This window comes from Dromiciops gliroides, chromosome 2, assembly GCF_019393635.1.
Source record: "Dromiciops gliroides isolate mDroGli1 chromosome 2, mDroGli1.pri, whole genome shotgun sequence".
In the NCBI taxonomy this organism is placed as follows: Eukaryota; Metazoa; Chordata; class Mammalia; order Microbiotheria; family Microbiotheriidae; genus Dromiciops; species Dromiciops gliroides.
The window spans coordinates 438,396,829-438,408,872 of NC_057862.1; the positions used below are offsets into that span (position 1 = coordinate 438,396,829).

Genomic DNA, 12,044 nt, shown 5'->3' on the forward strand with positions numbered 1-12,044 from the left:
TTATTGTGCCCTGGGAGTTTCTAACTTAATGTATTTCTGGTTTTAGATCTAAGTGCATCAAGATCCGAAGATGTTTGTTTAAACAGCAAAACCCTCTTTCATGATCCTGGCTTGAATCAGAGAACACTGTGTGGCTTCTGTGGGAGGGTTCTGTCCAGTCCAGAAAAGCTAAGGGAGCACATCCAGAAACATGCCTTTTCTATGTTTCTCCCAATTGACTTGACTGATTGTTCTCAGCCTCTCATCACTAGTTTGACTGATAATGTACAGCCAGGTCAGCTTGACCGTTTCCAGTGCTCCAGGTGCCCAGCCAGCTTCACCTTGAAGTCCAATATGGATAGACACGAAAAAACAATTCACTGCAACCACAAGAAGATGCAGTGCTCTTGCTGCTTAAAGTTATTTCGGGACAAGACAGACCTGAACCGACACCTTTTATCAGTGCATTCAAGAGAACGTTCTTTTATGTGTCTCTTCTGTGGCAAGGGTTTTGGTACCCAGAAAAACCTTACCACCCATGTCAAAGTGTGCTACGTGGGCCCTTCTCAGGCAGTGACAGAAGAGCTTTCAGATATTATAGAACCAGATGAGGAAAGTAGTTGACTAACAAAATGATGAGAGGAGAAGTCAGAAAATAGCAAGCCTGGTGGGAGATGGACCTGAAGCTTGATTTATTATTTTTAAATGATTAGCCTTACATTTTGCAACGTTATATTCAGCTGAACCAGGTTTACCATTAAGGGAAGACCATCAATGCCTACATGGTGGATCAGGAGCTCCTTTGGCTCCAGATACCTGAGTTTAAATTGAATAACAATCAGCTAGAATCTCCAGCCAAGCTACTTTGTTAAGGTTGGACACGTCTAGAAGGAACTGAGAATGTAACATCCGCTACAGGGGATGGGGTGGAGCCCAGTTCCTCTGATCTTTGTAATTAAAGTCCCATCATTTCCTGGAAAACCAGGACAGTGGAATATAACCAAAGTATATTAATTTTGTGAATGTATTTATACACGAAATGCCCTTTGTATTTGAAGATATTACTGATAATAATGTCTGGGTTGTTATGACTTAGAAGACCTATTAAGAACCTTCCCAAACTACTCATATCAGAATATTTCTGATAATGTTTTTGGATGCCCTCTGTTCTTTGGGTTCTGTTTTTTGTTAGCTATGGTTCTATTAAGTCATTGTCCTGTTCATTTAAAACAAGAATTGCATATCCTTAGAGATTGGAAGGAGTCCAGGGTAATGGTTTACATTTTGCTAAAAACAGCTTCCACAGTGCAGGGGAACCCTGGAAAGAAGCAAGCAGAAGGTTAAAGCCAGTATAAATTGGTGTGTGTATGTGCATTTTTCAAGGGGGTTAGGATACCATTAGATTTGGTTGTCTTTCCCCACCACTTCCAATATATACTTCTTTCTCTCCTCTAGATTACCCCTTCCTGCTCACATAATCAAGCTCCCTTCCTTTCTTTTCCTTTCCTCCTTCTTCCTTCAATCACATCTATGACGGTGATGATGATAGCTAGCATTTATATAGTGCTTTAAGGTTTGTAAAGCCTTGTACATGTTCTCTTACTTAATACTTAAAATAACCATGTTAGGTAGATGCTTCTATCATCTCCATTTTATAGATGAGGAAACTGAGGCTGAGAGGTTAAATGACTTGTCCAGGGTCACACAGTTAGTAGTATCTGTGGCAGGTATTGAACTTAGGTCTTTCTGACTCCAAGTCCCAACACTTACCCACTGCATCACTTTACTACCTATACTGGGAGATCTTTCCAAAACCTGACCTCAGGGCCCAAGGTTTTCATTTATGCCATGACTCCTGAGCAGTCTAATTCACCCTATCTATAGAATACCAGTTTTCTAAGCTCAGATCTTTCTGGTAATTAGAGATTAGGTGTAGAGAGAGTGCCTGAGAGTGGGGGAAGGAGAGGACTTGACTTTTTTAAAAAATCAGGTTCTCTCCCTTTTTACCTGTATAAGTGAGGTCTCCTTTGTACCTGTTCATTTTGTTGCTATATTTGACCAAAAATGACCATGTGGTAGTGATCTCTTTATATATTTAAATGACCAGCTATTGTCAATCTTTCTGTGGTTTGAAAATTTTCATTGCTCTAAATTAAATGCCTTCCAGAGTTTGAAGTCACTTATACAGAAGGGGAAGCTTTAATTTTTTCCTGTAGTCAGTTTGCTCCCACAGGTTTTCAGAGGTTACAAATTGAATCTGTTATGATCCTATTCTATTATTAATCGCATAACCCTGTTGTGAAGTATAAAATTTGAGCATTCTCAAATGGGTAGGGAAAATAAATTCTACTCCAAACAAGACAACTGGCACTGGCCTGTCTCTGAAGGGAAAGTACCGTTAGAAATTAAGACTTTTCCTTTTTTTTTTTTTTTATTCACATGTAAGATTTAAAGTAGGGAAAGCCAATTGTAATGAATGTAGAGTGAAGGCATTGTGAGCAGTCCTTAGATCAGTTCCCAAACAACTTTTCCTTCTTAACATTTAAGCTTTTCATTGCCATGTGGGGTGATCTTCACATTCTCAGTAATAGATGTTTTATTGACTTTCTAAAATAGTTTAAAATTTTGTAGGCCAACTTCACTCTAAAAGATAAAAGAGTTGGTTTGTGATGTTAGAAAAGGCAAAGATTTAAGGCACGGATTCTGCAAAGTTGATCTGTTATTATGCAAAATATTGGAATCACCCATCTCATATGAGTTACTAATTATTTGTCTTCTGTACTTCAGGTCTGTTGCATTTCTTACCTTAAGGTATTAAGGTTTGGAGTTTGGTTTCAAAGAGAATCTATTTTTCAATATGCTACTTGAATATTTCTTAGAAAATAGGAAAGGGACTTTTTTTCCCCAGTAACAGAGTAAGATAAATAATAGAAATGTATTTACTACTACAAAATTTGCTTCATCTTATGATAATCATTTATACAACATTTAGAGGAATAGGAGAAACTAGGTTTAAATCCCAGCTCTTCTACTTAATACCTCTCCGGCCCTGGGGAAGTCACTTAATCTTTCAAGATCTCAGGTTCCTCATCTGGAGAATAAGGAGGTTGGATGAGATTATCTCTCAGATCCTTCCAGTTTTACATCTTTGATTTCGAGTTTACAAAGCTTTTTACTCACAACAGCTCTGTACTGTGGGGATGGTCTCATGATCTCCATTGTACAAGTAAAACTAAGGAAATTGTAATATTTTGCCAGTAGTCACAGCATAGTATCGATCAGAACTGGAATAGTAAAGTCATTTCCTTTAAATAATCCACTGTTTTTGTCAGACTTGAATGTGGATGCCTACTCTTCCTTAAGGCTGAAGGGATGATAATTCACACTGAGGTTTTCATCCTTAACCTTTAAAGTCTTTAATTCTTTTTCTGGCACAAATTGATCTAATTACAATTGAAAGAGCTTTTATTTCTGATTTTAAAACAACAACAATAACAATAACATAGCACCTTAAAGTTTACTATGCACTTTCTTCACAGTGTCACTGAGAGTGAGATAAAATATAAATTTTATAGATGAGGAAAACTAAGTCAAAGAGTCTGATGTTGCATAGTGAGGATCAGAGGCAGCACTTAAACTCAAATCCTGTGACTCTTAAGACAGTCTTTCCACTTCTACATACCACCTCTCTAATGCAGATTTTTACGGTCCAGTAGAAAATATTCTGGACTCTACTGGGAGTTTGGAAATCTGGATTCATTATGTTGTTATCACTTAGCTTTTCTGGGCCCTTATTGCAAAGTGGGAGATGAACTTCGTGATCTCCAAGATCCCTAAACTTCTGCTCCCTTTGGATTTTGATGACCAGTTATCCATGAATTGGCTTGGTACCAAATTATTTAGTGGAAAACAGAAATCAAGTTATTTATATAATAGCAGCAAAGGCCAGCAAGAAATAGCTTGAGTGCATAACACCTTAAGAATTGGAGCTGTATCCTTAGAAGGTATTTGTGAAAGCCAAATAACCAAGAGAGAATTTTCCCATTGGTATTTTGTAATACTTTGTTGAGAAGTCTTGAAGGTGTAGTTTCCTGATAATTATGTTATAGTAAGTATAGTAAGATTAAGATTTTCAAGTTGTAAAGTGTTTACTTAGAGGAAAAAATTGTAGACATAATTCATTGATGCTTTGAAGTGCACCAAGTAGGCAAATGTTTTCTTTCACAAGAGCTCAAAACATAGTGTTAAATAGAAGCACTTAGTTTGGAGGGCTTGTTTGCAAGATATAGTTATTCCTTGCCCTTTTTTTTTTTTTTGGCAGGGCAATGGGGGTTAAGTGACTTGCCCAGGGTCACACAGCTAGTAAGTGTCAAGTGTCTGAGGCCGGATTTGAACTCAGGTACTCGTGAATCCAGGGCTGGTGCTTTATCCACTGCGCCACCTAGTTGCCCCCTATTCCTTGCCCTTTAAGGGATCTTAGGGTCTTGCCTTAGGGTCTTTAACTTCTAACAGTGCCTTAAGTAAAGATGCAGGGTTGACAATTTCATTGGGAGAGAGTGATTTGTGTAATTGTATGTCATGAGCAGTCAAGTAGTTTCATAGTGGGAATGAGCAAAAAATAGGGAGAACAAGTACTTCCCAGAGGGAGTACCAGAAATCTGTATAGTATAGAAATCTGGGTGCAGAATTTGGGAGTTTTTGGCATAGATATCCCAGGACCTGTAGTGAGGTTGGGGAGGAAGGGAACTAAATGTGTGGCTTTTAACAAGGGTTGAATATACTTTGATTTTGGCACTGACTACTAAAGCAGTATTTCTGTAGATGCATTTCTAATTATAGGCAAATGTTATGATCAAGATTTCTTTATTAGATAAAATTATGTCAACCAAAATGTAATGTTTTTATTATTGATTTGAAAAACATGCTGAATGAGAGAGGAAATTCTCTCACTAGACAAAGATTTTTTTAAAAATGTTCTAATATGGCAACATATTCAAACTTAATTCACTAGATTTTTGGATGTTAGAACTAGTCATTTAAAGGCTTTTTAAAAATTTGGTGACTCATCTTTTTTGCATAATCTAATTGGTCTTGCATTTGTTTAGTAGTTAAAAGTTTATTCATCTTTGCCTATGAAAATAAAACTGTGATGTGTAGCTCTTTCTAAAATACATTGACTATAAAATAACCTTTTTAAAGGTGGTGCTAAATTATTTTTTAAATGCATAATCAATTTTAAATTACCTCAGTGATCTTGGTAATGTTAGTTGAGAAAATACAAAAATATCTTATTTTTGGATGCCTCTTAAAATGCATGTTTTATATGAAGTATTTCTATTTTTTTCAATGTAGGATTTTTAGGGAGGAAATGCTAAATTACCTCATGCTAAACTTTATGCCAGATCAATCAGTCAATCAACAGGTATTTGTTTACCTCAGAGGTCATAATCAGTGATTACTTTTTAGGACTCTGATGCGGCTACTTTTAGGGAATGATATTTACAATCCTAGAAAAACCGCTACTAAGTTACGTATTTGTATCACTTATGTTTAATATAGTCCAATTTTATGAAATACAGAAACCTAAAACATGCAATAATTTAAAATATTTTTTGTATTTTTGAGTATTTATAAAAGTAGAAATAGAAAGCATGAATGTTCCTCCCCTACTGCTGCAAGTTAATTTTAATAAAGCAACTAAAACTCATTCCTTTGTTTTGCTTTTTCCATCTGAAAATAGAAATTTTAGAATTTGTCATATTAGGGGCAGCTAGGTGGTGAAGTGAATAGAGCACTGGCCCTGGAGTCAGGAGGACCTGGATTCAAATCTGGCCTCAAACACTTAACACTTACTAGCTGTGTGACCCTGGGCAAGTCACTTAACCCCAATTGCCTCACCAAAAAAAAAAAAATAGTATAAAAAAGAATTTGTCATATTAAATGTTATCTTTATATAGTTTTATGGTATTATATGTTTGGTCATCAAATTAAGTTCAGCAAGGGATTAGAAAGTAGAAAAGGAAAGGAGGAACATTTATGGGTTTTTTTTTTTAACTTTATAGAACTATACAGTAGGAGTTACTGATTCTTGGTTCAAAGTATAAGAGATTACTTGAGTTTTTTCCTTGTTGGTGAATAACTTAGGGAAAAAAATTATTATTGTTGATTCAAGGAAAGATCCACAACTTCTTGAATAACAATGTACTGTTGTAGCCATAAGAACTCTGCAAATAAAATTGGTGTTTATGATATTGTCCCAAAAAGTTTGCAATATGATTAAATCATTTCTTCCCCTTGTATACTCTCTACCTTACCTCCAAGCATGGGCACACCACAAAATTAATTGAGCAGAATATTTACAAATTGCAGTCTAGTCGTTGAATGATTCCTTTGATTTAATCTTTTCCGTAGAGCTATATGAATAAAATTATACCTACATAGTAACATGCATGCCAACTTAGAGGAACTCACTTTGTGATTCCAAGCTGTGTCTTAGCTACTTTCACATACTGAAAAACAGTGTGGCCCTTCCCTACCAATAGGTGAAAAACACTGACAATTCCCCATCACAGAAGTCTGGGAAAAGTGCTACAATTATTCTTATCCTGACTTGGGTGGCTGTACTTTATACTAGTAGTAATTTGACTATAACTGGTATATACAGGATTTGAATCTGTTGCACTACATTAAAGCCACCTTACTGTCCCATCTCTGCTATACTACATAAAGAATGCTTTAGTACTGAATAGACAATGTAAGACTTTCTCTTGAGAAGCTTTAGAAGATGGAGGGGACAGTTCTTCATTATTCCTTGGGATTAGTTGTCCATCTAATTTACACTAAACACGTACCCTTCCACCTCCTTTCCTGGTACTATATGTTGTGTGAAAGCAAATTGGGCTACGTGTGGGATGACATTACTTGAGAACTATTTGTTTGGTGTCTATAAAATTAAGCCCTGGGACTTTGATTGGTGAACTCAAACTAGTTCTCCCAAAGGAATTTGCTCTTACTTTGGAGAAGTTTGGGCCCATAAAAATGTCATTAGTATTAAAGAACTCCTTAGGAAACAAAAAACTGGGTACAAAAACATTTGACTAAGCTGTGCTTACTTTTCTTTCTAAACATCTTATAATGTTATAAATATCCCTAATGCTAACACGGGCTGTATTGACTTCTGTTAACTTCGCCTCATATGCTTATAACTGGCTGCTTTATCTATCTAGACTGCTTGGTAATTGGTTCATGGGAAACCATGGGAAGTGTCAGAATACAGTACTTTTGTATAACCCATTGTTAGAGCTCTCCCCTAGCTGGCTTATGAATGATCTTCAGACACAGATTTTTGTTTCATGCTGTTTAAACTTGCTGATAGGTTTCCTAAAGTGTATTCTTTAAACAGATACAAAACAGGGCAACTTGATGATTTAGGTTTAATAACAATGATAAGGTATTGTGACAAAACACCCCAAATTTTGTTTAAGTAGCAGCATAAAATAAGTCGTGGTTTACAGTTTTTTTCCATACATTTGATCAAACGGCCTTCATAGGCAAGGAAGTTACCAGTAATGCAGTCAACTGCCTAAAAAAAATTAAAAGCTTGGTAGCGACTATGTACTAAACAATAGAGCAGAAAACATCTTTAGATACTAGAATCTCCTTTTGTTGATAATGACTGGTGGCCAGGTCTCTAGAGCTATAGATGTAGACCATTAAGTGCTTTAGAATTTGTTACACATACAGCTTTGCCTGTGATGAAAGGCAACCATTTCTAGGTTGAAAGAGTGCTTTCAAAGTCTAGGCTGCTAATGAGAACCTATTAGGAAAGCAAAGGATGCAGGGTGAGCAGAGTCTCATTTGTGCACCTTACATTTTTCCCCTAGCAGTTGGTCCAGCAAGCCAACCTTCAATAAGAAGCAAGTTAGTGTCCTGGGATTTTTTACTATAACATACCTCTGGATTTCTCTTTTCATTTCATTTGAACAAAGATTCTGCAGCACAGATATCTTGCTATATCTGTACTAGGGTATAGTGAAACTCATGACCACAAAGGGGCTGTTCTACAGCTTGTGAATTAGCAGGGTCCTTTGTTTCTTCTCCTTCATACCTGCCTTTGGACTACTCTAAGATGGAAAAAGGGATGGAGATAGAAGATGACACTCAACCTAAACACTTCTATTTCTATTTAGCAGCATGGTTAACATTTTTGGTGGGTTTCAGAGGTTAAGTTAATTGGCTAAGAATTGGCTTTTGGATTTCTTCTGGTTTTCCTTAACCTGGACCCACTTCTTCCCTATCGCCACTAATGGCCTGCTAAATTTGGAGATTATGTTAGCATTATTGACTGTGAATTTCTGTCAAATACTCTAGTCATCCAAGGTAGCAAAAATACTTTTTAAGGAGACATTGGAGGATGATGTCTCTAACAGTACTGCATGTTCTAATCCTACACAGCCTTGTCAGCACTGACTATGGGCCTTAGTCCTGGAGCGGAATTTGAACCCACAACCATCAGGCCCGGATGTGAGTATACACTGTGATCCACCTCCTAGTAGTAGCTCCTTGTGTATGAAAATGGATAGCCAGTAGCCAAAGATGCCCTACATAGAAATGAACATTTTTTAAATCAGCCCTGCCTTAACGACTCTCCTGGCCTGTCCCCCCCCCCAAAAAAAGAAAAAGATCTGCATTAACTCTAACAAGAAGCTATGTTATTTTGTAGGTTAGGGAATAATGAATGAGTTACTTATAACATAACCTCAAAATCAATCTTTTGGAGTTATTGTGCTAAGGAAAGTCACACTGCTTATGCTCAAGTGTTTACACTTACTGAGTTAGCAGCTCATAATATTACCAGGTGTTCTGCCCAAACAGGCCTTGCATTCTCCTTTTTCCTCCACCATTGGAAATGTAACACTGTGCAAAAACCAACTTGCAGCTTTCCTATGAAGGCTGTATTCAGCTCATACTGGATACATTCCTTTATGCCTGTCAAACTGTAGGAAAAGTCAGGAAGTCTGAGTTGTCCTTGCCAATCGCTGTTTTAGACTGTGAGGTAGGGTGCCTCACAGGACCACTTTCATGGAGCAAACAGAACTTCAGATAAAGGAGATATTTAGAGTCCTGCGGCATTCTATTTTCATTTAGTATCATACTTTAAAAAAGATTAGGATGAATAAGATGTGAAACCAGTACTTCTAAATGTATATTTTTATACTGGTGAATATATGGTGAATAACAGGTATTGAGCTATTTTATCTTCCCTTTATATTTAATTTTTTTAATTTGCTTAGTAATATTTATTAAGTATTTATTTAAGTGCTAAATGCTAGGCACTGTGCTAAATGCTGGGGATACAGATACAAAGAAAACAAAGAAAATCCCAGTCCTCAAGAAGCTTAATGGGGGAAGATAACATACAAAAGGAGAGGGGGAGGGGAGAAGGGACCCGGTGTGGCCTCCTGCTGGATAGTTCCAAAGAAGTCCAAAAGCAGTGTAACTCAGGAAATAGTAGTGGGGAATGTGGGTGAGGGTGAGAGGAGGAACTGTGCTGAGCTCCTTTAAATGAGGCCCTGGAGCCCATGGCCTGTCTGTCCTTCAGTCAAGAGGTCCAATCAGAGGGGGGAGGGTACTGATGCGATGTGAGTATCAGGCAGATTCAATCTTCTAGCATAATGAGATTTCCCAATGATGAGTTTTCTGGGGAAGGAAGCCATGATGGAGATATCCAAAGACGGCTAAAAGCAGCATAACTGGTGGTAAATGGAGAGAAAAACCATGCTTAGCCTCATGTGTATCATGTTCGTTTACTTTTATTGCTAAAATCCTGAAGAACTACATGGTGTTTTGTTGTTGTTTTTAAAAGGGAAAGGAGATAACCAGCACGTGAACTATGGACCCCAACCCTGGGGCTATCTGAGTGTATATCCAGACCATTTTAACTGAGAGTACCACTTACATTACAGAATATTCAGGAATAGATGTTTAACAAATTACCATCTTTTGAGTAGAGACACATATTCAGTTGTTAATTGACAAAGGACATGAAACTTGAACAACCAGAAGATTGGTTAGAGATTCCGTTTGGTACTTTGTATCTATGTTTTCTAGTCCAAATGACAATAAATTCTTATACAGAAACCTGTATCAAAGGCCTCCAGGGGCTCATCAGTTCATAAGCATTGTTAATGCTAAGTAGGGCTTGGGGCACAAAGACTACTTTAGGCTTATTTTCTAACAATCTCCCCAAAGATTCAGCCTCTGTCGTGTAGGAAGTGGAACTCCAGAGCTTCAGGCATTTCTGTGTGCAGGTCCAAGTTACAGTTACTCCCTGTCAGGATATGGATTGTAAGACTGGATCTCAACTAAGATTTCAGGCTATTTCTTAGTCATTTGATTTTGAACACAACTATTTCCCTTTCTTTCCCCTTAAAAAACCTGAAAGAAATTAACTGATAGAAGTTGGTTCTGGGAAAAGAGACGACTTAAAATCTGTGAATGTTTGACATAAGAACAGGAGACTTTACAAAACAACCATAAGGGAAATAAAGCCATCTTCTGAATGAAAATTTAAATGGAGACTTGCAGAGTTCAGGGTTCACCAAAAATAATAATAATAATTTGGATGTGTGAAGGATAATGTATTTGTTCTGGTTTCTGTTTTTCAGTAAATGAATTCACAGTGATTAGAAAGAAGTTCAAGTGCCCATACTGCAGTTTCTCAGCTATGCACCAGTGTATCTTGAAGAGACACATGCGATCCCACACAGGCGAGAGGCCTTACCCATGCGAGATCTGTGGGAAAAAATTTACCCGACGGGAGCACATGAAAAGACACACACTGGTGAGTAGAGAGAGACCTATAGAAAGGTTGCTCTTTTGGAATTCCCAAAAAGGAGGATAAACCCCATCCCCTCCCACTTCCCACCAAAGGATCTACAACTGCTACATTCAGTCCTTTTCCCCACCCCCTTAAAGTTTTAATTATTTGGGTATTGATTGATTGAGGGCTACAAGGAACCTATCTAGTCCCCAACCCTCTTATTTTAGATAAGAAAACTGAGGCTCAGAGATTTATGAAGATAGGAGGTAGCTGTACCAGGATATAAACTCAGGTCTTCTGCCTCCCAGTGCAATGCTTATTCTACTGCATCACGTCACCTTGGATTGTCCAAACTATGAGAGGTGCTGATGGGAGCTCTCTTAACATGTAGCATCTATCATCCAGCAGCTAGAAGGGTTACTAACTCCCTAATACACTTAATAGGTATTATCATATATTAGGTATAGCATTTGGACTACCCTTTCTTGTACATGTGGTTTCTAGAAAAGCCACCTCAGCTTCAAGGCACTCTGGAGGTCCACATCTACCCAAAACTGTATTTTATAAGCTTCCACAATGTGCTTTCTTTTATTCATCAGCCAGAGGATATATTTCCTTCAAAGCAAAGGTATCTAATAAGTAGAATAGTAACAAAAGAAGCAATTGGATATTTTCTCCATACAGCTGGGGTTCACTCTCCCACAAATAACATACCATCAGTAGGAAGATTATACATGCTTAGGTAATGGGCAGGAAAACTTACACCTCCAACATTGAAGAGCTAATCTTAATTTTTCCTCCCCTGGCCCCCTTGCCAGAGAAAAATTTCAGTCCCTGCAAATTATATGGGATAGAACAAGATACTTGGTGAACATAGAACTCACACTTTGAAATTAACATGTACCAGAGTTAAATAAACTAGAATATCGCATAATTACCACAACCATAGTACAATGCACACATAAGTACCTAATTCAAGAGATTCACATTAAAATCGCATGTAGGGGCAAGCTAGGTGGTGCAGTGGATAGAGCACTGGCCCTGGAATCAGGAGTACCTGAGTTCAAATCCAGCCTCAGACACTTAACACTTACTAGCTGTGTGACCCTGGGCAAGTCACTTAACCCGAGTTGCCTCACTTAAAAAAAAAATTTTTTTTTTAAATCGCATGTAGGTACGGGGGCGGCTAGGTGGCACAGTGGATAAAGCACTGGCCCTGGATTCAGGAGTACCTGAGTTCAAA

The 12,044-nt window shown here is 37.6% G+C and overlaps 1 protein-coding gene across 6 annotated transcripts in view; it reads left to right on the forward strand.

The window, feature by feature from the left end:
* The window catches only part of ZBTB46 (zinc finger and BTB domain containing 46), a 184,076-nt gene that overhangs the window by 150,565 nt on the left and 21,467 nt on the right, over positions 1-12,044 (forward strand). For 4 of the 6 annotated variants that reach the window (XM_043983974.1, XM_043983973.1, XM_043983976.1 and 1 more), the window contains one exon: positions 47-6,242. In XM_043983974.1, the coding sequence (XP_043839909.1) occupies positions 47-603 (557 nt within the window). In that variant the 3' untranslated portion in view covers positions 604-6,242. Of the gene's footprint in view, positions 1-46; positions 6,243-8,433; positions 8,503-10,646; positions 10,823-12,044 lie in introns of those variants that run through there. The other 2 variants (XM_043983977.1, XM_043983978.1) reach the window with 2 other exon arrangements.